This window comes from Gopherus flavomarginatus, chromosome 1, assembly GCF_025201925.1.
Source record: "Gopherus flavomarginatus isolate rGopFla2 chromosome 1, rGopFla2.mat.asm, whole genome shotgun sequence".
Classification (NCBI taxonomy): Eukaryota; Metazoa; Chordata; order Testudines; family Testudinidae; genus Gopherus; species Gopherus flavomarginatus.
The window spans coordinates 124924665-124951308 of NC_066617.1; the positions used below are offsets into that span (position 1 = coordinate 124924665).

At 41.8% G+C, this 26644-nt stretch overlaps 1 protein-coding gene across 3 annotated transcripts in view; it reads left to right on the top strand.

Moving 5' to 3' along the window:
- Positions 1 to 5005: 5005 nt before the first annotated feature.
- Positions 5006 to 26644, top strand: part of SLCO1C1 (solute carrier organic anion transporter family member 1C1) — a 48271-nt gene continuing 26632 nt past the window's right edge. For 2 of the 3 annotated variants that reach the window (XM_050968642.1, XM_050968653.1), the window contains exons 1-8: positions 5575 to 5643; positions 12330 to 12480; positions 17613 to 17754; positions 19334 to 19466; positions 20145 to 20266; positions 21896 to 22042; positions 23218 to 23316; positions 24760 to 25005. In XM_050968642.1, the coding sequence (XP_050824599.1) occupies positions 12352 to 12480; positions 17613 to 17754; positions 19334 to 19466; positions 20145 to 20266; positions 21896 to 22042; positions 23218 to 23316; positions 24760 to 25005 (1018 nt within the window). In that variant the 5' untranslated portion in view covers positions 5575 to 5643; positions 12330 to 12351. Of the gene's footprint in view, positions 5094 to 5574; positions 5644 to 12329; positions 12481 to 17612; positions 17755 to 19333; positions 19467 to 20144; positions 20267 to 21895; positions 22043 to 23217; positions 23317 to 24759; positions 25006 to 26644 lie in introns of those variants that run through there. The other variant, XM_050968648.1, reaches the window with a different exon arrangement.

Here is a 26644-nt window from a genome sequence, read left to right on the forward strand (position 1 = left end):
CATCAAGCAGGCTAGGCAGAGCTAACACCAACTTGTCTGGGATGTTTCCGAGAAACACAGCACAAATTTGAAATACAAACAGTATAGATCCAATACTCATAACTTCAACTACAAAATGATACAGACATTGTCAAGGTATGATTCCCACTCTGAACTTTAGTGTCCAAAAGACAGGGCACCTGCATGAACCCCTCTAAGCTTAATTACTAGCTTAGAAATGATAGAGCTGCCACCACCCAAAAATATAGTGTTTTGGGACACTTTCTGGCCCCCAAACCCTTCCCTGGAGACTCCAAGACCCAAAACCCCTTGGGTCTCACAACAAAGGGAAATATATCATTCCCCCCTCCTTTCTTCCTCCCAGATTCTCCCCTCCCTGGGTAACACTGGAAGATCCCTGTGATTCAACTCCTTGAATTTTAAAACAGAGGGGAAATTCACCTTCCCCTCCCCTTCTCTCCCCCTCCCAGACTCTCCCTAAGAGAGACACAGTGATCCTAATACAGAGAGAAATCAGGCTTTTCCTCCCCCCTTCTCTCCTTTCTCTCACCGATTCCCTGGTGAGTGCAGACTCCCTCCCCTTGAGTCTTACACAAGAAATTAAAAAAAAATCAATCAGGTTCTTAAAAAGAAAAGCTTTTAATGAAAGAAAAAAAGTAAAAATTGTAAAATCAAGATGGAAAATGTTACAGGGTCTTTCAGCTTATAGACACTAGAGAGAATCCTCCCCCCCCAGCACAAATACAAGTTGCAACAAACAGAGATACAATCCTTCCAGCAAAATACACATTTGCAAATAAAGAAAACGATCAAAAGACTAAACCGCCTTTCTAACTGGTACTTACTAAATTGAACAGAAGAGGCTGTTTCAGAAAATTGGAGAGTCTGTATACATGTCTGGTCCCTCTCAGAACTCAGAGAGAACAAAGAAAAAACCCAAAAAGCACAGACAAAGGCTTCCCTCCACTGAGATTTGAAAGTATCTTGTTTCCTGATTGGTCCTCTGGTCAAGTGTTCCAGGTTTACTGAGCTAGTTCACCCTTTACAGGTAAAAGAGACATTAACCCTTAACCATCTGTTTATGACAGACATACAGACAGCATAATCATAACCAGCAACCCATAACCTGGTCTTATACACTTTATATGACCCCCTTTACATAAGATTTGGTGCCACTACAGGACCTTGGTTACAAACCATGTTCTATATGGTCCCAGTTTATGTCAATAACGTCACAGATGCATCTGCCTGGATTCCCTTGCTTGTATATCTTGGAAAGTGTATATAAGCTCCATGGGGTAGGGTTATGGAGGGAAGATGTTGTTATAGAATTTCTCTTAGAGTTGTTTGGGGAAGGATTTAATGATATCCTTATTTACCTGGGCAAATTGTGATGTGAGGTCTTCTTTTTTTTTGTTCTTTATAGTAAATGATATTGGAGAGTTGTCTGGTTAATGTAGTCATCACAGTTAAGGACTACGATGGTGCCCCTTTTGTCTGCTTTTGTTTGATCACTATTTGTCAGTTCAGTTTCAGGGACTGTATAGCTGACCTCTTAGTGGTGTAGAGATTGTGGTGGACGTGACGTTTGTTAAGGATTTCACAGTCAATTTTTTTTCCTGAAGCAATCAATGTAATGATCAAGAATGTGGTTTCACCCACTCTGAGTTAACTGTCAGATGATTCTTTTTTCTTATGTTTATGACATGGTAATTGTGGTGCCGTCATCATTATTGTGAAAGAATTCTTGTAGACAGCATCAGTGGAAGAATTCTTGTAGGTCTCCACATGTTAAAAGGTGTGCTCTGTTACCATACTAAGTTCTATGAGTCCTACACATGCCTCTCACAACACATGGTGTATCTCAACCAGTGCACTAAATACCCCGATAACAAATGCACTCTTGAATGAACACACCGAAAAATGAGCAAAGACAAAACCACCAATCACCTGTGTGTGAATCCTTTTCACAATGCAATCATTCTATACCTGACCTCTCAGTCCTCATCTTCAAAGGAAATCTGCACAACATCATCAAAAGATGAGCCTAGGAGCTTAAATTCATAACTTTGCTAGATACTGAAAATCATGGACTGAATAGAGACAAGACACTGGATTTATGGCTTATTACAATAATCTATAACCCACTAGCCCCCTCCCTATGACTTTAAAGGTGTTGTTGGGACACTTCACTTTGAATGGTTCCTTGAAATACGTCTTAACTTCTTATTCTAAACAACCTGTTCCACATTGTGTTTAGCTGTGATACTCTCTAATATCCTGGGGCCAACATGACCACATTAACACTGCATACAGGAAGCAGAGAGGCTAACTGGCTAAACTATGTGATATACAAAGTTCTGTATCCTCTGCCTGCAAGAGATTTCCTGTCTTGCAGAGTGATTTCCATTGAATAATAGTGAGGGTCTGAGTCTTGTTTACTCTTAGGCTCTGGCAGTATAAAAGGGCTTTAAAGTGGACATAGATGTAACTATTTCTCAAATAATATTACAATTGTCTGTAATAGAGTGGCAGGATTTTTCTGTCAGAACCATATAGGGAGGTTTTGACTGATTCCTTAACACTCTATATAAAGGGAGATGGGAGCGATTCTTTGGGTAGAAAGAATTAGGATCTTAGCAAAGAAATTCTAGGAAAAGCCAAGTTTAGGGAGAAATGTTTGAGTTTTACATTTGTTGTTTGAATTACTACTAAAGCCAAAACGAAGCAAAGAGGGTAAATATGGACTAAATACAGAAGGCCTGATTCTCTGTCACCTCATTCTGTGCTAATGTAACACTATTTTAATACAGTTACAACGATGTTACAGTGGAGAACAAGGCCAGTCTACAAAGATTCTCTTCAGTGTAGGCTGAGAACCCTGTGTGTGTTCAGGGCCAAAATCTGCTTGCCTTATACACAAGAGTAGTCAAGCAGGATTTGGCCCATAGGACACATCTTTTGTATTATAATTGTTTAGCACTCTGAATTTATGAGTAGCCGCACATTTGGGGCCTGATTGAACATGGGAGGAGAGAGGGAAATAAATACTTGTTTTTGTGCATTTAGAAATTTGAAAATAAGGCATGCTGAGGTACAAAATGTGACCTGCATACAGTGTAACACTCCAACTGCATTATCAACACACAGTGGAGAAGTAACTGAGGAATGGATAACAACAATCATATAATGGCAGAGATCCAGACCACCGAGTGCCCATAACAACACTGTGTGGTTTTATTCCAGATGTTCTACAGGGTTGTTACTGATCTGGTGTAGCCAGGTTAATTGCAGATAAATGCATGGCTACTGCCAGTCCATGACTGGGCACTCTTCTGTCCTGAGCTCAAGTCTGATCTTCAGCACCCTTTGTCTGAAAGGGGCCAGCTGTCAGTAACCAATGATGATTTCAATCTTCTTGAGGTCAGTTCTCAATGGATAATAATTTGTACTAGATCTAGTCATGCAGAAATCTGCTGCAAGGTCCTGCATTTATCCCATGAGTAAAGAGCTACAGGATGAAGTCCTGAACCTTGTGTTTGAGTATCCAAAACACAATGGGTGGGGAACTTTTGTATAGCAGCTTGGTTTATTTCTCCTGTGGTATTTAAATCAAATTCATATTGAGGTAAAACTGCCTAGCCTCAAGTGTTGAGAAGTGCTGAATACATTATGAATGGTGAGTCAAGAGACTTGTTGTGCAGGAATTGTTTCGTGGTGATGATGTTATTATTTAACACTTCTATTGTGTTACCGCTTAAGGTCCCATCAGTTTGGGGCCCCACTGTTCTAGGTTGTGAACAAGCGTACAGCAAATGTCAGTGCCTGCCCCAAAGAGCTCAGAGTATGAAAGACATGACGTAAGAGGTTGATGAGTCAAGCCAGTGGGTCGAGAGCGGGGTTGTGGAGATGACAGGGTAACAAAAAGAAAATGTTGGCAATTCACAGGGAATGAGGATCAGTAATCACAGCTTAGCCCCTGTCTAGCTGTTGCCAGGCTGCAGTCTCTTGTTTGCATTATGGGAGCTTGGAGGAGTGACTTGACAGAGGATCAGGTGATGGCTTGATGGATTTTGAACAGGAGCTTCATCCACTCGATGGGGCAGCATGGGGGAGAGTGCCAGAAGCGGAGACTCAGGGAACTGAGGTTTCCTCATTGAAGTGAAAGTGGGAGTTGACCTTGTGATAAAGTTAAAGGTTGGATAGGCAGAGTGAGGCTCTGTTTCCCCAGGCAGAAGGAGGAAACAGATTGTAGGCCTGTCTTGGAATAATCCTAATTCTCATAATAACTGATTCCGATGGACTTTTAGGCACCCTGAGACCTCTCAGAAAAGGAAATAGTTCTGAATTTCTAAAAACCACAAAGCCAGAGCATAAGGCACGCCTCTGTACAAACTGTGATTTGTGCATGGGCATAATAAAACTCCAACCACATTAACGACTCAAAAATGGAGTTATAATTCAGCGGATAAAAATGTGTATTAAATCAAATAAAGTAGAAATCTGCTCCAAGGTCCTGTATTTGGCTTGGCACCAGTTCTGGTATCACTGAGGCTTTAGTACCATAGCGACATACTCCTTTGGGGCAGAGGGGAAGGAAGAATTTACAGTAATACCTTCCACTGTTCTTCTAATTAAATCTCACAAGTTAGTGGAACGTGCTGGATTTATAACCACTCTCAATCCCAGTGGTTGCACTTGAAACTAATCACCCTCTTTAAAATAACATATTTGTCTGAATTCATGCAGCCATTTAAACATGCAAAACCTAAAGCTCAGTAAAATACAGGGCTGGAGCAGAGGGGAAGGTTTCAGAAGCTCCCATGTTGAACAAGTTTCCTTACCTTTGGCAAAGGCCACTTGCCAGCTCTCAAAGTTCTAAGAAAGGAAGATCTCATATGAAATTAGTTTCTGTCACTTTAATGCATCCCTCCCTTCTTGTGCACGTATGAGGGGATTCTGCTTCAGGGGCTTTTAGGGAAGTAGGGCATATTTTAAAATACTATGGTCTCAAAGCTTCAGATGCAAACCACCACCACCACCACCACGAACTGCTGACGTAAAAGAATCTCCGGGTAGGAAGAGAAAGCTTTGTGAGTACCCTTTCTTCCCTACAGCCCCCACTCTCTCCTCTTTTGTCGAGTTGCCCCCACCCCTAAGTCTTTTATTTCTTGGGAACAGGCAATTAAGAAGCTCAGGACTATTATTTTAAAAAGCATTATCATGTGCTTATGTCAAACTTCAGCAAGTTGCAAAGAAAAATATCCCAAAGGGACGGAAGAAGTTAACTGTTCTTCCAGGATTTGAGATCACAACACCCATGGTCTTTGCTTTGGCAGTGTGATTAGTGCAATCTATAGGAGGGAAGAAAGGGAAAAAATGACAAGGTGGGGTATGGGGGCGGGGGAGACAAACACACAGATCCCTCAAGCAGAACAAAAGACAGCAGTTCACCCACCCCCTATGTTTCTCTCTCTCTCTCTACCTCCAGTGTAAGATTTACCTTCTCTAGGCTGAGTAGCTTGTAGGAGGAGGTTTTCCCTCAAACTTTTGCCACTTCCAGGCTGGGCGCTCTGTGTGTGTGTGTGTGAACACACCTACTGTAGATTGATAGACACCATCCTTTGGAATTGCTACTGCCAGGTAAGATATGGTTTTAATTCTCCTCTTTCTTGAGATCCATTTTTCACAGGCTGGTGGGCTCATTTTGTTAAGCGCACAGTCCCTCCCCCTACCCCCCCAGTCCAGTTAATGCCCTTCTGTATTGGATGGTAATAAATATGAGAGGGAGTTGATTGCCAAATTAGATGCACCTTCAGGGATCTTGTGGGAGGGAAAGGGTTTCTCAAGGTCTGGTGTTGGAAGAGTGAAATGAGTATCTATCTCTTCAGGGGTAGTTGAGGAATTGTCTGGTCTGCTCAACCCTCTCCACACATACACACATGCACTTTTTCAGATCATACAGCAGGGTGCAGCACTATATCTCCACCAGCTGGGAGGGTGAGGGAGCAGAGTGTCATAATTTGGTTAGCAGGAGTGCTATTTCTCTGCTCTTCAAGAAAAAGGACATTATAAAAAGGATTATAGCACCCTGGACAGCTGGAGGGAGACATGTGAAAATAGGAGGGTGAGTGCTATAACCTCCTCTCTCATGGGGAAGGAAGCGAAATTGCTAGATACCATGGCCAGTAAATCCATTAAACAGAATATCAGTCATCCATGTATGTCTAATACACAGCTGCCCCGCTGCTGAGCCAAGCTCAGCAGGCTGTTTCAACCACAAAATGATTAATTAAAAGTGCAAGAGTTGTTTTTTTCACTTCAATCTATTCATCTAAAGTCTTTTGTTTTCCTTTGAACATCAGAGAGGGTCACATCCCATCTGCTTTATTTATGTAAATTGTCCCACTGACAGCAATTTTAAGGCAAAATGCCCTGGGTTTGTGCAGTTCCTGATTTGCCATAACTGTGGTAAAATATATGAAAGCACAACAAAAACAAAACAATCCCCCCCCCCACCATCTATCTCAGTAGAACCTCTGTATAGTTTTTGGTGCCCACTTCAATAGCTAGTTGATTTCTATTTCCTACTCTTTTTCAGTCCCTCATAAATGGCCCCAAAATGACTCAGAACTGCTAAATATAAACCAAATTCAAGGAAATGGCAGTGGTTAATAGTTAATGTCTTTATGCCATTTGAAAGATGTTAAAGTGCTATATGAATTCCAAGTGGCGCTGTTATTAGTAATTATGATTATGAAACATGATTCAGCCTCAGAGAAAGATAAATCAACACTACCTGGCCGCCATCAGAAGCACTTGTACTAGTCACACTTACTTCATGTATATTTGCACAACACTATCTACTGCCTATATCTCAGGGACCAAATACCTTAACTGTAACAGAATATACAAACAGTATTTTGGAAGATTGTAGGAATAGTGTAAACTAGGTAAGACTAAGTATGGATTATATTCTGTTATTCCAGATAAGAGATCCTCTTGAAAAAATGAAAGTTCCATGCAGAGATAATTGATGCATGCATTCTATGTTTATCTAAGAAATATCAATGAGCAGGTTAGAATGTAATTTCACCCATTTTAATGTGTGTCTTAATGTCAGGGGATTATATTTTACATATTAGATTATTTTCTGTCATAAAGAATAGTAAAATTCTACAAGTGTGTGGTTGTACAAAGCTATGACTATTTATAAATCTGCAGGTGTACCTGTTTATCGCTGTTTTTATGATATACTATAGCGTAGTTTTAATGATTCCACAGTTGAAACTTGTTTGTGTCTTCTGCTAGAAGTCTAAGCAGTGTCAGTTACCATTAAAGAACTGTGTTGTATCAGATCATCCCAAATCAGTTTATGGCTCAATAACCTATGCCATACAATGATTTGTTTTGAAGACTTAATATTTTAGATTGCATAGTGCCCTATTTTCAAGGTTTAGATAGTCGTTTTGGTTTCAAAACAAAAAATGTATTTTAATATTTGTACTGCAGATAATTGTTACTGCTATAGACGGAAAGTGTTATGTTTTTGTAGCGTGAAGATCTGAGGGGTTGATCTTGCCTTATAGCCTGTTTTAAAATAAATCTTTGTACCAGGGAGTGAGTATATATGCACACACATACATCTCCATTTTTACCTCATTCCTTACTCAGACAAGCTTCCACTGGCTGGAAATTTTCCCTGAATAAGTACTGAGGAAAGCTGAGAAAGATGTTCAGGATGTTGCCCTCCGATGGACAGGAGATATCCTGCAAAATATATGTCCATATAAAATACACAGGGCTTGAATTCAATGTTACATCAGGGCCCAATATATTTCTAGGGGAAGGAGTTATTCAATATAATGCTTAACATCCCTTGCTTTGTACTTTTAAACGTAAAAATACCAGGAATGAAATGTACAACAAAATAGAATTTGGTGTAGTTTTGCACTTCTAGACTGCTGAGTGCCAAGTTCTGAGTCATAGTCATCCAAAACAGTCATGTTATCAGGCCTCTGTCAGAGCTTATTATTCAAGGGTTTGGGACTATACAGTAATGAAAAAGACAACATAAACATCTTCCCAGTAGTAATTTGTGTCATTACTGTTATCTTTTATTTTTAATGTGGGATTATTGTGATACTCGTAAAGTGAGGCATGGATAGCACCAGCTGGAGTGAAACACAGCATGGGAAGGTGTTGTGAAAGCTTCTCCAGGTGATATAGTTAATGGGCCTACCCTGCTATTCCAGGCATGGCCTTTCCTTACCAGAGACTGAAATTAAGGCCTAATGGTTTGATGGCTTTTTTTATAATTCACAAGCAAAATGCATTTGGTGTCTTATTGTTACACCCATTGCTAAAGCACCCATTAGTTTAGTATTTGGGCACTCGTACATACATTCACTCCCGTAAAATAGGTGCCCTGTAACAGTACTCACTGATGCCAGTGATATTCAGTTTTTCCATAGATAATTTAGTCTTTAATTAGTCCATATCTTAACTCTTAAAATGAACATGTCTTATCTTTAATATATTATGTTCAGAAGATAACACTCAGCCGTCTCATCTGGGAGCAGGTTCTTAGAAAATGTGCCTATCCCAAGAGATCAGAGTATTATTGAAATTTCTCAGTGATTGTTTTCTATCAGAATGTAGTCCACTTCATGGTCCCTCTGAAATATAGGTTGTAGATCTTCTGTGCCTCTGGTAGCAGTGTGGAGGAATTCACCCTCTTTTAGTGGTAGTGCTAAAGTTGTCTGCCAGATTCCCTTCCAGACTGAGGGACTCAGGAGGCTTCATGTGCTCCAAAGGTTGTTTAGTTCTGACACAGTGTACTACAGGGGTGGGCAAACTTTTTGGCCTGAGGGTCACATCTGGGTATGGAAATTGTATGGTGAGCCATGAATGGGGTTGGGATGGGAGAAGGCTCCATATGTGGGTGCGGGTTCTGGGGCGGAGCCAGAACTGAGGAGTTCAGGGTGTGGGAGGGGGCTCCAGGCTGGTGCAGACTCTGGGGTTGGGCTAGGGATGAGGGGTTGGGAGTGCAGGAGGGTGCTCCGGGCTGGGTCCAAGGGGTTTGGAGGGTGAGATGGGGATCAGGGCTGGGGTAGGGGGTTGGAGCATGGGAGGGGGTCAGTCTCTGGTGGGTGCTTACCTCAAGCAGCTCCTGGAAGCAGTGGCATGTACCCCCTCTGGCTTCTATATGGAGGCACAGCCAGGCAGCTCCCATTGGCTGTAGTTGCCAGCCAATGGGGGCTGTGGAGGCAGTGCTTGGAGCAGGGGAAGGGGCAAGGACAGTGTTTGGAGCCCCCTGCCTTCCCCTATGTGTAGGAGCCTGATAGGGGACATGCTGCTGCTTCCAGGAGCCATGCAGAGACACAGCATGCATGGAGTGGGGCAAGCCCCAGACCCCTCTCCCCGGCTGGAGTGCCAGAGCAGGAAAAGCCCTGGATCCTGCTCCCTGGTGGGAGCTCAAGGGCCGGATGGAGCCCCTGGGCCATAGTTTGCACATCCTGGGTGTACTATGTATCACGTGTGCTTATGTGGCCCCCGTCACCATAGTGTTTGAGCACCTCGCGCTGTATAATGTTTCTCTTCACACCACCATGTGAGCTAGGGCTGTTCTCTGTGTAATAGGAATAATAGAAGTTTAAGTCCACACTTAACCTGACATAGCTACTGTGCTCAGGGGTATGAAAAATCCACACCCCATGAGCGCCGTAGATATGGCGAACTAACCCCAGTGTAGATACAAGTCAGTTGATGGAGGAATGCCTCCATTGACGGGGAAGATGGATTTCCTACAGCAACAGGAAAACCATTCCATCACTGTAGTCTGTGTTGTTGCTACGGGGTTATGTTGGCATAGCTACAGTGCCCATGTGCAGATATGGACTGACTTGCCCAAAGTCACACAGTAAGTTTGTGGCAAAGCAGGATTTGAACCCAAGTTTTTAAGAGTCCCAAGCTAGTGCCCTAATCACAGAATCAGCTTTCCTGTCTGATACACAGGAGTTCTAGCAAGAAAATAAACTTATTTTCCAAGCCCTACTCAGGCTTTGGTCAGAGTGACAAAGTTCAGTACCCTGTCATGTGAACACAGGTCATCAGCTCTTTTTTCCACTGGCATGATGCAATGCTCTCAATGAAAGTATACTACTTCTCATTCATGGCCTCCTTCTACTTGGTTGAGACTCCAGACAGAGTGAAGGGCTCCATCCATTCGTTCAGCAAATACTTGCGTAAAGATGTACATCTAATTAAATATGGACTAACACTACATCCGATTGGCACCTACGTTTCCCGCGAGACAACCACTTATTCCACAGATGCCCTGGAAAGTTGTGACAATCTATATCTTAGATCCACATCTCTATATCTATATAAGGAATAGCCAGCATAGACTTGTCAAGAAAAAATCATGCTAAACCAACCAAATTTCCTTCTTTGACAGGGTTACGAGCCTAGTGGATGAGGGGGTGGAGCAGTACATGTTAATATATCTTGATTTTGGTAAAGATTTTGGCACAGTCCCACATGACATTCTCATAAGCAAACTAGGGAAATGTGGGCCAGATGAAATTACTATAAAGTGAATGCACAGCAGGTTGAAAGACTGTACTCAAAAAGTGGTGTCAAACTGGAAAGGTATATCTAGTGGAGTCAGTTCTGGATCTGATACTATTCAATATTTTCATTAACAACTTGGATAATGGAGTGCAGAGCATGCTTATAAAATTTGCAGATGACACGAAGCTGGGAGGGGTTGCAAGCACTTTGGTAGACAGGATGAGCATTAAATGACCTTGACAAATTGGGGAATTGGTCTGAATTCAACAAGAAGTTGTTCAATATAGGCAAGTGCAAAGAACTTCACTTAGCAAGGAAAAATCAAAATGGGGAATAACTGGCTTGGTGATAATACTGCTGAAAAAGGATAGAGATTATCGTGGATCACAAATTGAATGAGAGTCAAAAATATGATGCAGCTGTGAAAAAGGCTAATATTCTGGGGGTACTTACAACAGAAGCATCATAAGTAAGACATGGGAGGTAATTGTCCTGCATAACTAGGTACAGGTGAGGCCTCAGCTGGCGTACTGTGTCCAATTCTAAGCACTACACTTTAGGAAAAGTGTGGATAGAGGAGAGCGACAAAAAAGAAGGTTTTGAAAACCTGGCCTATAATGAAAGGTTTAAAAAACTGGGCTTGTATAGTCTTGAGAAAAGAAGACTGAGGTCGCACCTCAGAATAATTTTCAAATATGTTAAGGGCTGTTATAAATGAGATGGTGATCAATTGTTCTCCATGTCCCCTGAAGGTAGGATTTAATCTGGGCTTAATCTGCAGTAAAGCAGATTTAGGTTAGATATAAAGAAAAAAACTTCTAAGTATAAGGATAGTTAAGCACCAGAATAGGCTTCCAAGGCAAGTTGTGAAATCCCCATCATTGAAGGTTTAAGAACAGGTTTGACGAATACCTGCCAAGGATGGTCTAGGTGTACTTGATCCTGCCATAGCACTGTGGGCTGGCCTCAATGACTTCTCAAGATCCCTTCCAGCCCTGCATTTCTATGATTCTATAAAAGAATGGCAGCTTTAACGTTTCCCTGTTTTTGGCTGACCTTTTCTGTTCTGTGAAATCTAGGGTTGCTTAAAGGTCAGCACAAGAGATTAAAAATATTTCCTAAACCGCTTTAGGGACTGAAATTATTAACAAGGCACAGTGGTATGTAGGCATGGTTTTAAGAATTGTGGAGATACTAATATTTGAAAACAAAATATTTGGTTTTTAATCTGCCTCCTTCTCTTTACCTGCCAAGACACAAGTTCAGGCTTTTTTCCTGTAATCGTTGACAAGATTATTGAGACTTATGGTCCCATCTGAACTGGCAAAGGAGCTAAATTTATCATAGCGAATTAAAGCCACATAATTTTTCACGGTGCTAGTTGACTGGTATCAAGGAGGTAGAGAAAATTTGGTGGCGCTTAAAACAATGAGCTTATCTATAAACCTAATGATCTCTATGTGAAGTTAAAGAGCAATATTTACTCAACTGGCAATGCTTGGTCAAATGCCTAGCAAAATCAAATCTATGCAGCACTGAGAGGGAATGAAAACACAGTTGGTTTATTGTATATGATAGTAATTTTATCTTTCTTGTATAGGTAATCTGATTGCACATTTCCATAAGTAAACTTCTAACTCCCCATTTCTGTTTTGATTATAAACTGGTAATTGCTGTCTGCACAGGAAGCAGTTTTTAATGTTATGTGCTGAGCCCCTAATTTACCCATTTAAAATGTTCTTGGTGTCTTCTAGATTAGAAACAGGGAATATTATCATGGAGAATTCAACAAAAGAAAATTCTCAGTTGTTCTCAAAAACCATAATCCTGCCAATTGACAGGTCTTCATCTAAATCTGAATCTTCCGCTTCCAAGGAGAAACAAACATGCTGTGGAGGTATAAAGGTAAGGAAGAGCTCTGAATTTTACAGCACAGACCATTGAATGGCTGAAGTTTTGTTGCTGGGTGTGTTTTTCCCCAGTATATTTCTCACTGGAACATTACCCTTTTTCCGTTCAGTGTAAAAGTGGTATAGATGCAGCTAATTTATGAAGTTCTGGCACTGATTCAAATTGTCCTAACTTTTGGGGATGTTCAACTCTGGGGCTATGGTTCAGGCTCACGTGTAATGTGTGTTCAGTAGCTGCTTTTAACAACCAATATTTACCCACAGTTACCAGCTCATGGTATTTCCCTGAGTTAACAATAGAATAGTACACTGGTTCTCAAACTTTTTTTTTTTTTGCGGAACACTTGATGATCTTCCCAAATGTCATTTGTACCATTATCTAACTATTGTAAAGTGCTTTGGATAAACGAGCTATATTAAAAAAAAAAACCCTTAATAATAATGAATTGTTTTTTGTTCTACAAATAAAAGTGCACAACTAATATTTTGATATCAGTAGTATTGCCTTTCTAATCAGGTGGATGTGCCTTTTCTCCCCTGCTGTGGCAGCCCCTGAGCTGGGTCTGGGAAGGAGGGGGGGTCTCTCCCTCTCTCCCCCACTGCAGCAATTCCTGAGCTCTGGCTGGGAAAGGGGGGGGGGATCTTTCCCCCACCACAGCAGCCCTGAGCTGGCGCCGGGAAGGAGAGCCATCTCTCCCTGGCAGCCGCAGCCCTGGAGCTGGGGAAAGTCGCCTCTTTCTCTGGCCACCGCAGCGCTGCACATCCCAAATTCTCCCCACCCCCTTTTCTCACCCCCCTACCCCTTCCCACCTACCCTTTATTCCCCCCAAGGCCACCACCTCACCTTACATGTGCATCTTCTCCAGGGTCCAGGCACCTAATTAAGTGGGTGGCCGTGCATCCTCTCGTGTGCAGCTGCCCAGGCGCGCACCTTAGAGGGAACTATCTGCGGACCACCTGAATGGAGCTCGTGGACCACTGGTGATCCATGGACCACAGCTCGAGACAGGGCCGGCTCTAGGTATTTTGCCGCCCCAAGCAAAAAAACTAAAAAAAAACCATTGTACCACTCCAAGAATGTGCTTGGTTTGCTGGTGCCTAGAGCCGGTCCTGGTTTGAGAACCTTTGGAACAGTAAATGTTTGTAGTACCAGTGTGTGGGGTCAGTAAATGTCTTTTAATTTTAATTGGCAGCCCTGGTAACATAGGTTTCTGGTATTTGAAAAATGATTCCTACTACTTTACGTACATTTTGAACACTTTACTGATTGAATAAACATGAATTTTGATTTGTGGTACTATGAATGAGAGAGCCCTGAAAGCCAACAGTAATGTGTGTGTGGTTTGTTTTTTTATTTTTTTTTTAGTTCTCATCAAACTCTGAGCCCACCCAAAATTGCTATGCTTGAATGAGAGCGCTCTCTTGTGAGTTCAACTTCAGCAGCCTCAGACTTGTAATGTAGCATTGCAATGTGATAATGTCACAACACATTCACGTTACAATATCATTCTGGAAATCCAGCCCTGCACAAGCGGGCGGTAGAAGATCAGTTACTTTTTCATGCAGCTGGTCTTTTCTTGCAATCTACACTCCAGGGATTGGCTTCTGCTGTGGTGTGAGTTGAGTTCACTGAGGTATATGTGGTCCCAATCTGAATCAGAATATCTTTGGCTTTGCCTAATTCTTGCTCCCCTTCACATTCTTTATTCCCTTTGGTTTTCCATTGTTACAGTGCATTGTTTCCAGTTACAATCTGAGCCAAGATCCATAGAAAGAGTCCCATTGATTTCAATGAGATTGGGGCCTGTAAATAACAGCCCATAACAGATAATCTGCTCTGTGATACAATGCTTCTGGTAACCTTGTACAGAATAAAATGACAACTTTGACAACACAAACTCCTGAATATTTCCATTGGTCTTATGTACCACCACACAGATATCCACTGATGGCTGAAAACTGGGCTGCTGTTGCTTAGAAATTAAATACAAGTGGTATTAATTAAAGCTGCATTATAACAGCAATAAGATCATTGCCCCTCTCTCTGCTCCACAATAATCTGATTCCCTCATTGAATAAACCTTCAGTCACAGTTCAGCCACTCAGGAATCAGCTTATTGCCTCCAAAATACACTAATATTAGAGCTCAAACAATTAGTCCTGTTTGGAAATTTTGCTGCTTTCATGCTTCTGGACCTGGAAAGCTGGATCAGTTAACCTCTAGAAAACCTGAATAATGAGGAGATTTGGCAAATTGGTTTTGTAAATGGCCAGCCTTTCACAAACTTTGCACTTAGGTTTACTTACCAAAAAAAGCACCAGCTGATTTATGATGAGGTCAACATCCAACTTTATCTATGTTTGGAGGTGAGCTGGAGAAGGATGGAACATCCTGGGCATTTCCACATTTCCAGTGTAATCCAGGAGCATTTTTGCTACCTCCTGATGTCAGGTTCCCTATTGGGAAGTTCCAAGACATTTAAGAAAACTGACATCAAAATATGTCTGAAAACGAAGACGTTTGAAGTCCTATTTTCATTACATCATCTACCCCTGAAAATATTCATGTTTTTATATGACCATATAAAATCCAAAGTCATGAATGTGCACACAAAGGAAAAGGACAGTTATGCTTATTTTCCTTGGAAAGCTTTCTGAAAGTCCTCCTGGTGGGAAATACTGTTCAAAGTGGGGAAAGTTTTATTTAAATTATGGCAGGCACTTGGGAGATTTCCGCGGGTAGCAGCCCGTGCTGGAAAGCAATGCAAGAGTGACAATGGGAAATTAGAAAGTGCAATGCGGAAGTTTGCATTAAACTTTAATACCAATTCTACAATCAATAGACCAAATTATGTACTAGGAGGGAACTGTTCCTATGGAGCTCTTGATTTATCCCGTTTTGTGTAATTGCACTCAAGATAGTCATAAATGCACAGCATGGGGGAGCGTGTGGCCCTTGGTGTGTGTGATACATTGTAACGTGCATCATTGCTATGGGTTTTTTCCTACACAAAGAAAAGCCACATATGTACAGTCAGCACAGCCTTTTTTTGAGAGTGAAAAAACTATGTGTGGCCTCCATTAGAAAAAACACAGCATTTCACTCTATTCAGGAGCTGATTGCATCCGACTGAAAATAACTAGCTGTGCAAAAAGAGATGTGGGGAGTTTCCATTTAACAGATACAGTACACAGAAATCTAGTCTGTGTTAGGGCTGGCCTTACTCATGGTACCACGTAATGGCTAGGTTCCTAGGTCATAAATCTCCGCCATTTCTAGTGTCCCCATCCCAGTTGTCACTCCAGCACAGTGGTGGTCTCTCTTCTGGCAGGAAGTAACTCATCCCTCCGCCCAGGTCTCTATTGAAGTCCACCCCTTTTGTCTGACAAAGTGTAGAAGTGCACCATCCCCCAGAAAGAGATTCTGGCTCGGCTCAGCTCCAGGCCCATGAATACCTCACAACCTTACTTCAGGGCTTACAATGTCTTTATCTCTCTTACCTCAAGGAGGCAGAAGGGTTATGTCACCCTTCTTGCTGGTTGGCAGGGGAGCCCAGGCCCGCCCTCTCTGCAAGGCTCTGACCCAGGGCTCTGTGAGAGGCAGTAATACCAAACACCCAGGCGTTCTCTGATGTTTCCTCTCTTGACCACTTCCTACCATTTACTTTCTCACCTCAGTGCATGGTCATATTGTCACAAACAATCCAAGAAAAGCTAAAGTGGGGGGTTCTTTACTCCTTAAGGATCTTTAATCTGGTCCTCTTCTGGGGCCTTGGGTACCTGTTGCTTGTGGACTCCCCTTCTCTGCAGCAACAGCTCCCACTGTACTCTTACTTGGGCACTCTCAGATAGTGTTACCACTTGCTATCCCTGTCCCCTTTCTGAGCTGTCTGGCTTGCTTTTAAACTCCTCCTCCTGATGGAGCAGGCTCTGGAGGTGCAGTGGGATGAGACCACTTGGGCCTAGAACTGCTCCTTAACCCTCTTCTATCCCAGTGTGGGGTTTATATACCCTGCCACGCAGACATAAGAGAAAAACAAATATATACTGAAGTTACTAGATGACAGGAGATTTGATGGGGGAAGGATCGTTCTACAAAGGACATTTTTCATATAAAGCATTTTAAAATGAAGGTTTGAGGATGGCTCTGGGGATTAATAAAGGGATGCAGCACCTTTTGTCTCAGGCTCATTGGTTAACATCCTGTCCAGGTTAGGTTGTTTAAAGCCCCTGTTCTGCAAGTTCCTCCACAGTAGGAGATTCTCCTGTCCTGGGTCCCAGTGACTTCAGTAAGAACAACTTTCAGGATAAGGGTTTTAAAATTATTGGAGGGCTGGTCCCCTATATGAAATGGGTTGCTACTGTCAGTCTATTCCTGGGCCACCCAGAGGATTCGGGGGCCTGGGGTCTTCGGCGGTGGGGGCCCCCCGCTTTGGCAGCAATTCGGCGGTGGAGGGTCCCGCCACCAAAGTGCCACAAAGACCTGCGGTGGGGTCCCCTTGCCGCCGAATTACTGCCAAAGACCCGGCACTTCGGCGGGTCCTGCTTCGGCGGTAATTCAGTGGCGGGGGTCCTTCCGCCCAGGGGTGGAAGGACCCCCTGCCGCCAAAGACCTGGAGCGGAAGAAGCTCCGGGGGCCCAGACCCTGTGAGAGTTTTCCGGGACCCCTGGAGCAAGTGAAGGACCCTGCTCCAGGGGCCCCACTTACCCCCCCCCGAAGGACCCTGCCCCTGCCCCACTTACCCTCCCCCCGGGCAGCTTTGGTCTATTCCCTAGTGAATAAGTGTCCATATGAAAAAAAAATCCATCAAAATTGACAGTAATTGCTTCTACAGGAGGCTGAATTATCCCTCTGGCCCTAGAGACAGGGTTTGCTTTGTCATTTTGTTGTCTCCTGCTAGAGATAATAGCAGTGTTGTCGGACAGTGAAGGAAATTTGAACTGCTACTGTCCATGAACTGTGGGTAAACAGAAGATTGTCAGTCCAGCAGCTTTCACAAACACAAGGAAAAATCACTTATAATAATAATAATAAAAGTATATATATTTTAAAAATCATTTAATTCAATTAATACAACAAAATATTTGTTATAGTATGATCTTAATTACCATCGACTTCTCTCACAGATATTTCTTGGCGCATTATCCTTTGTTTACTTCGCTAAAGCATTGTCAGGAAGTTATCTGAAAAGTACCATCACCCAAATAGAAAGAAGATTTGATATCCCTTCTTCTTTGGTTGGTGTTATTGACGGCAGCTTTGAAATTGGTATGTGGTGCTTTCGTTTTCAGACAAAACTAATGCCACCTGTCATTGTGGCAAATGATTGTACAAATCTCATAGGCCTATTGAAGTTAAATGAGATCCATTTGGCAAGAGCAAATGTGGCCTTTAATATGTGTTTACATTTGGTGTGACGGTGATGAGACTGTGCTTAACATGGCCCCGATCATGTAATGATTGAAACTGTGGTGGTGACTGCTGCTTTAGAGATGGTTCTTGTTAGCACTATTTTTCTGAACCAGCATGAGAGAAATGTGATGGCCAAGGTATAGACTACTCTCCTAGATAGCACAATGAAGGATTGCAGCAGAGCCTGATTCACCCATATCATGGTCTGAGCTGCTGACATTTCATTTATCCATGTAATTCAGCAGTGGTGCCCTCAGTTGTATGCACTGTACTATTGGCAGTGGTGAGGAGTGGCAGCGCTAACAGCTGCCCCACTGCCAGTTCAGGTTTGGTCCTACACTCCCTCTGTCATGACAGAGAGGCTGTGGGGCCAAACCGGCGTGAGCACATTGGGCAGGGGGAGGTCAGTGCTGCTCCGCCTTGCGGCTGCTGCATAGTGAGGCAGGTCCTACATCAGGGCTTCCCACAAGGAACCAGCCCAGCCTCATCCTGTCCCCCTCTCAGGGATGGGGGTGTGATGCTGCACCTGGGCAAGCCAGGCTGGGAGGCAGAGGCTGAGCCTAGCAAAGACTTGGGGTGTGGAAAGCTGGGGCCAGCAGCTACAGAGGGTTGGCTCCACAGGTACTGATGGTGTGTAACATAGGGAAAAATTCCAGGGGGGCACCTCTGTAATTAAGTGCTGTGGTAAGGGATTTGCATACATCAGACCATGTATTATTCTTTCCTTAGGCAAGCCCAACCAGAGACATGTACTATGGAGATTATTGGTTACCTTGAAGCAGTGTTAAAAGGGTTTGGCACTGGTGTTAGCAGTAGACAAAAGACAATACTTTTCTTGTGCAGTGTTCAGCCCTCTCTCCCCTGGCGTTGTCACTGCGAGATCCCTTCCTGTATAATCCAGCCGGGATAGCTCTGTGACTTGGTAAACAGCGACAATACAAAGATCAAATCCTATATTGCCTCCATTGGTCAATGGATCAAAGGTACTCCTGCACTGAGATCTCCTGCATGACATCATGTAAAGTTACCATCAAACCTTTGGACTTATGTCAAAATTCCTTCAGTTTAGTGTTTTGTGGCATTTTAGCACTCCTGGGAATAAAATATTGAATAAGGTACCCAAAGTCCTATTACGTGGCTGCCTCATTCCCTCCCCCCTCCCCTTTGCATTCCACCTCTCTGTCTAGTGGCTGCCATCTGCCTAGATCCTCGTTTCCAGCTGCTTCTACAGGTGCCCATATTCTTCCTAACTGATCCTGGACACTTGCACAACTATTTGGAAACAAGGAGGAGACCTACGACCATGTGAGCAGCCATCTTTCTGTGTACCCCCAACAAGTGTTAGATAGGCCATGATTTGGGAATGAGTGGTTTAGCATGTAGTTCACTTATGAATGTGTTGTAAATCCAAGTTACCTTTTTGTATTTTTCAAAGGGAACCTCCTAATCATAATTCTTGTAAGCTACTTTGGAGCGAAACTTCATAGGCCAAAGATAATTGGCGTTGGCTGCCTAATAATGTCAGCTGGAACCTTTCTAATTGCGATGCCCCAATTCTTTATGGGACGGTAAGTGCAAAGCAATCTGTTCTTTCAGTTCAGAAAGAAATGCACTAGCACAGAACTTACCTTTCGCCCATGAACCAATTTAAACCACAGACACTGATTGTGGAAGTGCTGATGGGAACAGAGAGTAATATGGTTACTATTATTAATTGTTTATTACAAATAGATTATTTATTACTATAATTGAGCAAATAATAGAAAAATATTCCATTAATATTCATGCAAATCTGAAATTAATTTCTGATTAGTTGATGTTTGTAAGCCCTTTCTGGGCATGATTTAAAGCCCATTGGAGCTATCTATGATAAAGTGACAAATAAAAACAGAAAATAGTGAGCAGGAAAGAACTATGTAGGACTCAGAGGACCCTCCCACTCTTTTGTATTCTACACTAGACCAGATTGGGGACTCAGAATACCATGTGGTTTTCTGGGATGTGGTCACATGCACACTTCATACAGTACAATATTCTTACAACATACATTTACTTATCTAATCCTCTCGATAATGTTACATATAACCTGTAATCCATGCAGCTTGTTGGGATCGCCTTAATCAGATGCACCTGAGACTTCATTTAAGTGCTTTGGTACATGCATTTCTTCAGTGAGGATGCAATGACATTTTTTGTTGTAATATATTGTAAGGGGGGGAAGAGTAAAGATGTCGATTTTTACACAGCTATAGGTATGAGATATTTTCTTCCTCCACCAATTCTACTGTCAGCATCTCCCCATGTCTACAGGATAAAAACCAAATACCACTCTCAGTCTTAGAAAGGTCTCAAGCCAAAATAAATGCAGGTAAGAATATTCAATTTTTTTAAAAAATATTGTGTATGTATGTAGGTGGGTCTGGTAGTACTGGCTATTATGAAGGTTGCCCAATACATCACATTATAAGATCCTGTTTTCTGTTGCCAAACTTTAACTATTTGGGCTGAAATTCTGGTTTAGTGACTTGCCCAGCCTCACATATACATTGCAAACTCTGTGGCAGAGGCAGGGATGGAATCCAGTTCCTCAGGGCAGCATTCAACTGCTGTAACAATAGGACCCCTTCTCTTCTCCCACTGTGTATCCCCTGCCTCATTCACTAGTCACCTTTTTGCTTCTGCAACAAGTGAAGCAGGGGGGTGCCACGGACAACAGTCTCCTTCATTGCACAATCCTGATTCATCCTCAAAATAGCTTCATCTTGCCACACATTGAACAACAGAGATAAAACAATATTAAATAGCTGCTCCTTAAGTGAACACCGTCCATCCTGTGCACCCAGTGAGGCAGAAGCCCTATGTAAAAAAATAAATAGCATGTGATCATGTAATTCAAGACTGTATCATAATGCAACATGCTCTAGGGGGCCAAAGTAAGGTTGCATAAGCAACCTTAATTCTGGTATTTCTTAAGTTTTGAGCACTGACTTTGTGACCTTAATAATGCTCTTTTAACATAGGTTGTGTGTTTTTTATATATATTATATTTAAAATTTATATATAATATAAAAAACAAGATATATCTCAAGCTACCATGTAAAGTGTGACAAAGTTCCTCCTCTACCTTGGCGGGTCCTGCGCTTATTTGGCAGATTTGCTCACCTCAGTGATCTTCCCCACAGTCTGGGTCAACTTCTCCTGTGTCTGATCAGGAGTTGGGATGTTTGGGGGGAACCCGGGCCCACCCTCTACTCCGGGTTCCAGTCCAGGGCCTGTGGATTGCAGCTGTCTACAGTGCCTCCTGTAACAGCTGCATGACAGCTACAACTCCCTGGGCTACTTCCCCATGGCTTCCTCCGAACACCTTCTTTATCCTCACCACAGGACCTTCCTCCTGGCGTCTGATAACACTTGTGCTCCTTAGTCCTCCAGCAGCACACCCTCTCACTCTTAGCTCCTTGCACCACTTGCTCCCAGCTGCTCCTCTCCTCTGGCTCCCCCCTCCTTGACTGGAGTGAGCTCCTTTTTAAACCCAGGTGCTCTGATTAGCCTGCCTTCATTGGCTGCAGGTGGTCTAATCAGTCTGTCTGTCTTAATTGGTTCTAGCAGGTTCCTAATTACTCTAGTGCAGCCCCTGCTCTGGTCACTCAGGGAACAGAAAACTACTCATCCAGTGACCAGTATATTTGCCCTCTACCAGACGCCTGTACCCCAGGGGTCTGTCACAAAAGGCAATTATCTTTATTTCATATCTGTGCTACTTTTTGTACTAGAAACATAGCTGAACCTTCTTTAATGCCATTTTTTAATTCCCCCAATCCTGGGGCCAGTCAGAGGCTAGTAAGATACCTGGCATAAATTGAAGCAGCCTGAGATATGCTTATTTCCAGCTGCCTGTGGCCCAAAGGAGCTGTCAAACTAAGGTAAGGATAGGCATGTTCAATGTCAAAATGTCACAAACAATGTCTTGTTCTACCCTCTCTCTCTCTATATCCAGGATGTGAAAAAGAAGTTGGATTGTCCATGTGGATCTATGTTTTGCTTGGGAATCTTTTGCGTGGGATAGGGGAGACTCCTATCCAGCCTTTGGGAATTACGTATATTGACGATTATGCCAGTGAAGAGAGTGCTGCTTTCTACATTGGTAAAATAATGAATCAAATTACTTGATCCTAATGTCTTATTTTTCACAAGACATAAATTGAGTTGTTTTCAGTAGCAGAATGAGTGACATTAAATTAACTTGTCCTGATTATTTTGCTTGCATGGTTTAAAATTTTCAAGGTTTTATTTAAAAGCTGCGTGCATTTTAGGGGTCAAATTCCACTCTTGATTACACCAGTGCAGTCCCATTATCTTCACTGAGAAGATAATTTGGCCTTGGGTTCCTGTTGCTACCTTAATCTTATTAAATCTTCTGCATGTGGATTAGTGGATCACACAGTTCTCTGGAGGGGAATAGAAATTTGTATAGCATAGATTTATTTGGTGCTTAAAACGTAACATGGAATTTAAATTAAGGACAGATAAACTATTATGAACAGAATCAGAACTTGGAATCTTCCCTCCAAACTGAATCAGAACAGTCATATGTTGAGGGTCGAAATACTTAAAAGAACTTTTTCCCTATTGTGTTTTGTGTGTGACGATACCTGTATGTTAAGCTGAAATGCCATCTGAAAGGTTTTTATCACTAGAAACTTCTTTTATTTTTTTTAAGTATTTCTAGTCTGGTTAGAAGTGAGATCTACCAGAAATTTTATGCAAAAATTTGTTCTTGCAAGATTTCCAGATCAATTTTGAAAACTCAAAAAATGTGTGTAGGTTAGATAAGAGCCTAACAAAAAACATCTGAACTTAATCCAATGTGACATGCTGACCCTTTTTGAGGATTGTCCATCACTAATAAAATATGTTGGTTAATGTACACACATTTTCTGACCATCTTATACATAATTTGCAACCCTGTTGGTGGTGCTTCTGAATTTAGACCACAAACTTCCATGAATTCACTTATTCCAGGCTGAATTTGGTCTGTTAATTAGGTGACAGCAAAAAAAACAAAAGTGAAATTTTGATGCAATGAGCCAATTTTTGCCTTTTGATACAATGGCGCTAGTCTGGAGCAATTCCATTATCTGGGAATAAGAATAAGATTATTTTGGATTTGCACCAATGTGTGTGAAGGCAGAATTTGGTCCTGCATGTTAAAATACAGGTCACTGTTCACTGATACTGTACACAAGAACAGAGTATGACAATGTATGAAAACAATCATTTAAGGCAGAAAAATGACAGTTTCCTTGTGTTTTTTTGCAGGGTGTGTACAGACAGTTGCAATTATAGGCCCAATATTTGGTTTTCTTTTAGGATCCCTCTGTGCTAAACTATATGTTGACATTGGCTTTGTAGACTTGGGTAAGTCAGAAAAATCATTTTAAAAAATTGTTTACTCCATGTGTTGCATTGAAAAGTTCCAGATCCTTCAAAGTAAATGATATGGGGGATATAAAAAGGCAGGTTAAATTAAAGACTTGAGGGTAGTTAGCTTTGGAAGATTTTAAACTGAAAAACTATTTCCAGCATAAGAAGAATTCTCTTTTTCCCCCATCATAATATTGCTTAAATTAAATAAAATACATTAAAATACAATCCCTTGAATTCAACAAAACCTGTCAGCAAAAAAAAGTGATATATTCTGCATGCATGTTTTCTAAAGTAATGGGATCTTGGATGTTGTTTGTAGAGACTGAATGCCTAAAGTATAAGAAAGGGATTGAATGAGGTGTAAAGTACTTCTGAACATGAATAAGGATGGCAGAATCTGACCCAGAAATAGGTCATATAATTAGAACTGGTTGGAAAATGTTGTTTATTCCCCTCTCCCCAAAGATAATTTTTGACTTTTCAGAAAACAAACCCAAAACCAACCAACCAACCAAAAAACACAAAACAGAGAAACTGAAATTTTTTGGTCAAAACCTTCTTCCTTTTTTTTTTTTTTTTTTTTTTGCCAATGATTCAGGTTTTTGGTTTTCTGACTTTTCTTTTTTAATGGTAAGCTGAATTTTTTTGTTTTGTCAACTTCCCCCCTCTCACCCACCAAGTTTTCCATCCGAAAAAAATTTGGATGGAAATTTTTTGACCATCCTTAAAATGACTCTTTTAGTGAATGTTTTGAATTCCTTTCCCTGACTGTACTGGGACAGGGGTAAACAGCAATGCATAAATAACTCTATGTTGTTGCTGTATTTTTGAAATCCATTGTACTGATAAGATGATGCTTTAATCAGTGGGACTGATCTTGTGAACTGCCAAACACTTGCCCCTTCGACTCTTATTGACTTAACAGGACGTTGCTTAGCACGTGTCATGAACAGAATCAGAGTTTGAATATGAAACACTGATAGAAACGTGGCACAATTATCTATTTTTAAACCCTACAGGTAGATAGATTTTGTTTGTGTCAGTGCTGGAGAAAATACAGTTGGCATTTTGATGTGATATAAATGCTGATTACATTTAACCCAAATCACAAGTTATACGGAAATATGAGAACTCAAAAGAAAAACTCCCAGTCTGCATGGGAGATGTGGCAGCATCATGGTTATATGCCTCAATGGCAATCTTTCTGACCACTTAAGGAACAGTGTAGATAGTTTCTAAAGGGGGTGTGTACTCCACAGCTGTCAGAAAAGTATTAGATGTGGGTGGGGATGGTGATTATGGAAAAAGAGATCTGGGGCTCTGTTGAAGAAATAAGAATCTCTGCTGGGAGAGGTACCCTTCAAAATGTGCTTTGCTCTTAACAAACTTTCACTAAATACGCAAATATGTCCCTCTTCCCACCCTGTACCACAGACAGTATAACAATAACTCACAATGATGCCCGATGGGTAGGAGCTTGGTGGCTTGGTTATTTAATAGCAGGTGTGTTAAGTGTTCTGGCTGCCATCCCATTCTGGTTCTTACCAAAGCACCTGCCAAGACCAGAAAGCAGAAAGGATTCCAGTACCTCCTCTGAGCAGTCAAAGTTCATTACTGAAGATAACAGGGAGCATCACAGATCTTATGAACAGCAAGTAAAGATACTTGAAATGGCAAAAGGCAAGTAAACACAGTTTGTTTTATACAGTTTGTTTAATTTTACACCTTATCTTTCAGGCTTGACTTCTGTTTAAAGGCCCCAGAGTTGATTTTGGCTTAGTGGCACGAGGGGATTAGCAATATGAACAAAAGGGGCCCTCAAATTGCTTCCTAGCCCCATATCTCCTACAGCACAGTTTCTCCAGCTGGCTTGGTGACCCTGAAGTGATCCATGAGGCTGTTAGGGGAGAATTTGCAAAAAGGCTATAGATCTTTCCCTGTAAAAGATATATGTTTAAACAAACCCAGTAGAAAGGGGACTTATAAACCCCTCCACCCTCAAAAAATAGCCAAAACTACAGAAAGTTTGCAAACCACTGCTGTAAAATCTTGAGGTTGATTGAAAGCACCATGTTCAGAAAAACGAATGGGAAAATAATTGGCTTCTACTCACACAAGCACGCCCAGGCTGAACAAAATGCAGGAAAAGGCAAAGTTATGACATCTGCTTGTATGGAAGCAGGACATAAAAATATTTTATTTATAAGACCAAGCAACACTATTTCACTATAACTATAACTAGTGCCCTTCCCTCTAATTTCTGAGAATTTTATGTCAGCAAGTTGGCAAGAGAATTCCCAGTTACTTACTAGCAACACCTGGGATTTTGGATCAAAGTGAAGGAGGAGAGATAGCTCAGTGGTTTGAGCATTGGCCTGCTAAACCCAGGATTGTGAGCTCAATCCTTGAGGGGGCCACTTACGGATCTGGGGCAAAAATTGGTCCTGCTAGTGAAGGCAGGGGGCTGGACTTGATGACCTTTCAAGGTCCCTTCCAGTTCTGGGAGATTGGTATATCTCCAATTATTACCTTTAACCTGGGGATGTTACAGGATTTTGGCAACCTAATGGTAGAAAAATTGTGGTTGTTCTTTATTTAATGGATGCATGCAACATTCATGCGCTATAATGAGTTCCACTCATTTACATTGAGGTCATGAACAAGCCAAGGATATAATCAACTTTGGCTAAAGCCTGAATTAAATCCTTCTCTTTGTGACAGGAAAGAGAAAAAGGAGAGAGAGAGAAATTTAATGCGGGCCTGAAAGTAAATATTTTTTCTTTTATTAATTGCCATGCCTATGTTTTGCTGGAAACATAAAAATATCACAAGAAAGGCTTTTTGTGTGGTATTTCCAATGTGCTTCAAAAGACGACAGAAGAACGGCCATACTGGGTCAGATCAATGGTTCATCTAGCCAGTATCCTGTCTTCTGTCAGTGGGCAATGTCAGATGCTTCAGAGGGAATGAACAGAACAGACAATCATCAAGTGGTCCATCCCCTGTCGCCCATTCCCAGCTTCTGGCAAATAGAGGCAAGGGGGACACACAGCGTGGAGTAGATCCCTGACTATCTTGGCTAATAGCCATTAAAAGACCTATCTTCTATGAGAATATCTAGTTCTTTTTTGAACCCTCTTATGGTTTAAGCCTCTGGTAACGAATTATTTGAAGAAGTACTTCCATTTGTGTGTTTTAAATCTGCTGCCTATTAATTTCATTGGGTGACCCCTAGTTCTTGTGTTATGTGAAAGAGTAAATAACACTTCCTTATTTACTTTCTCCACTCCAGTCATGATTTTATAGACCTCTATCATAT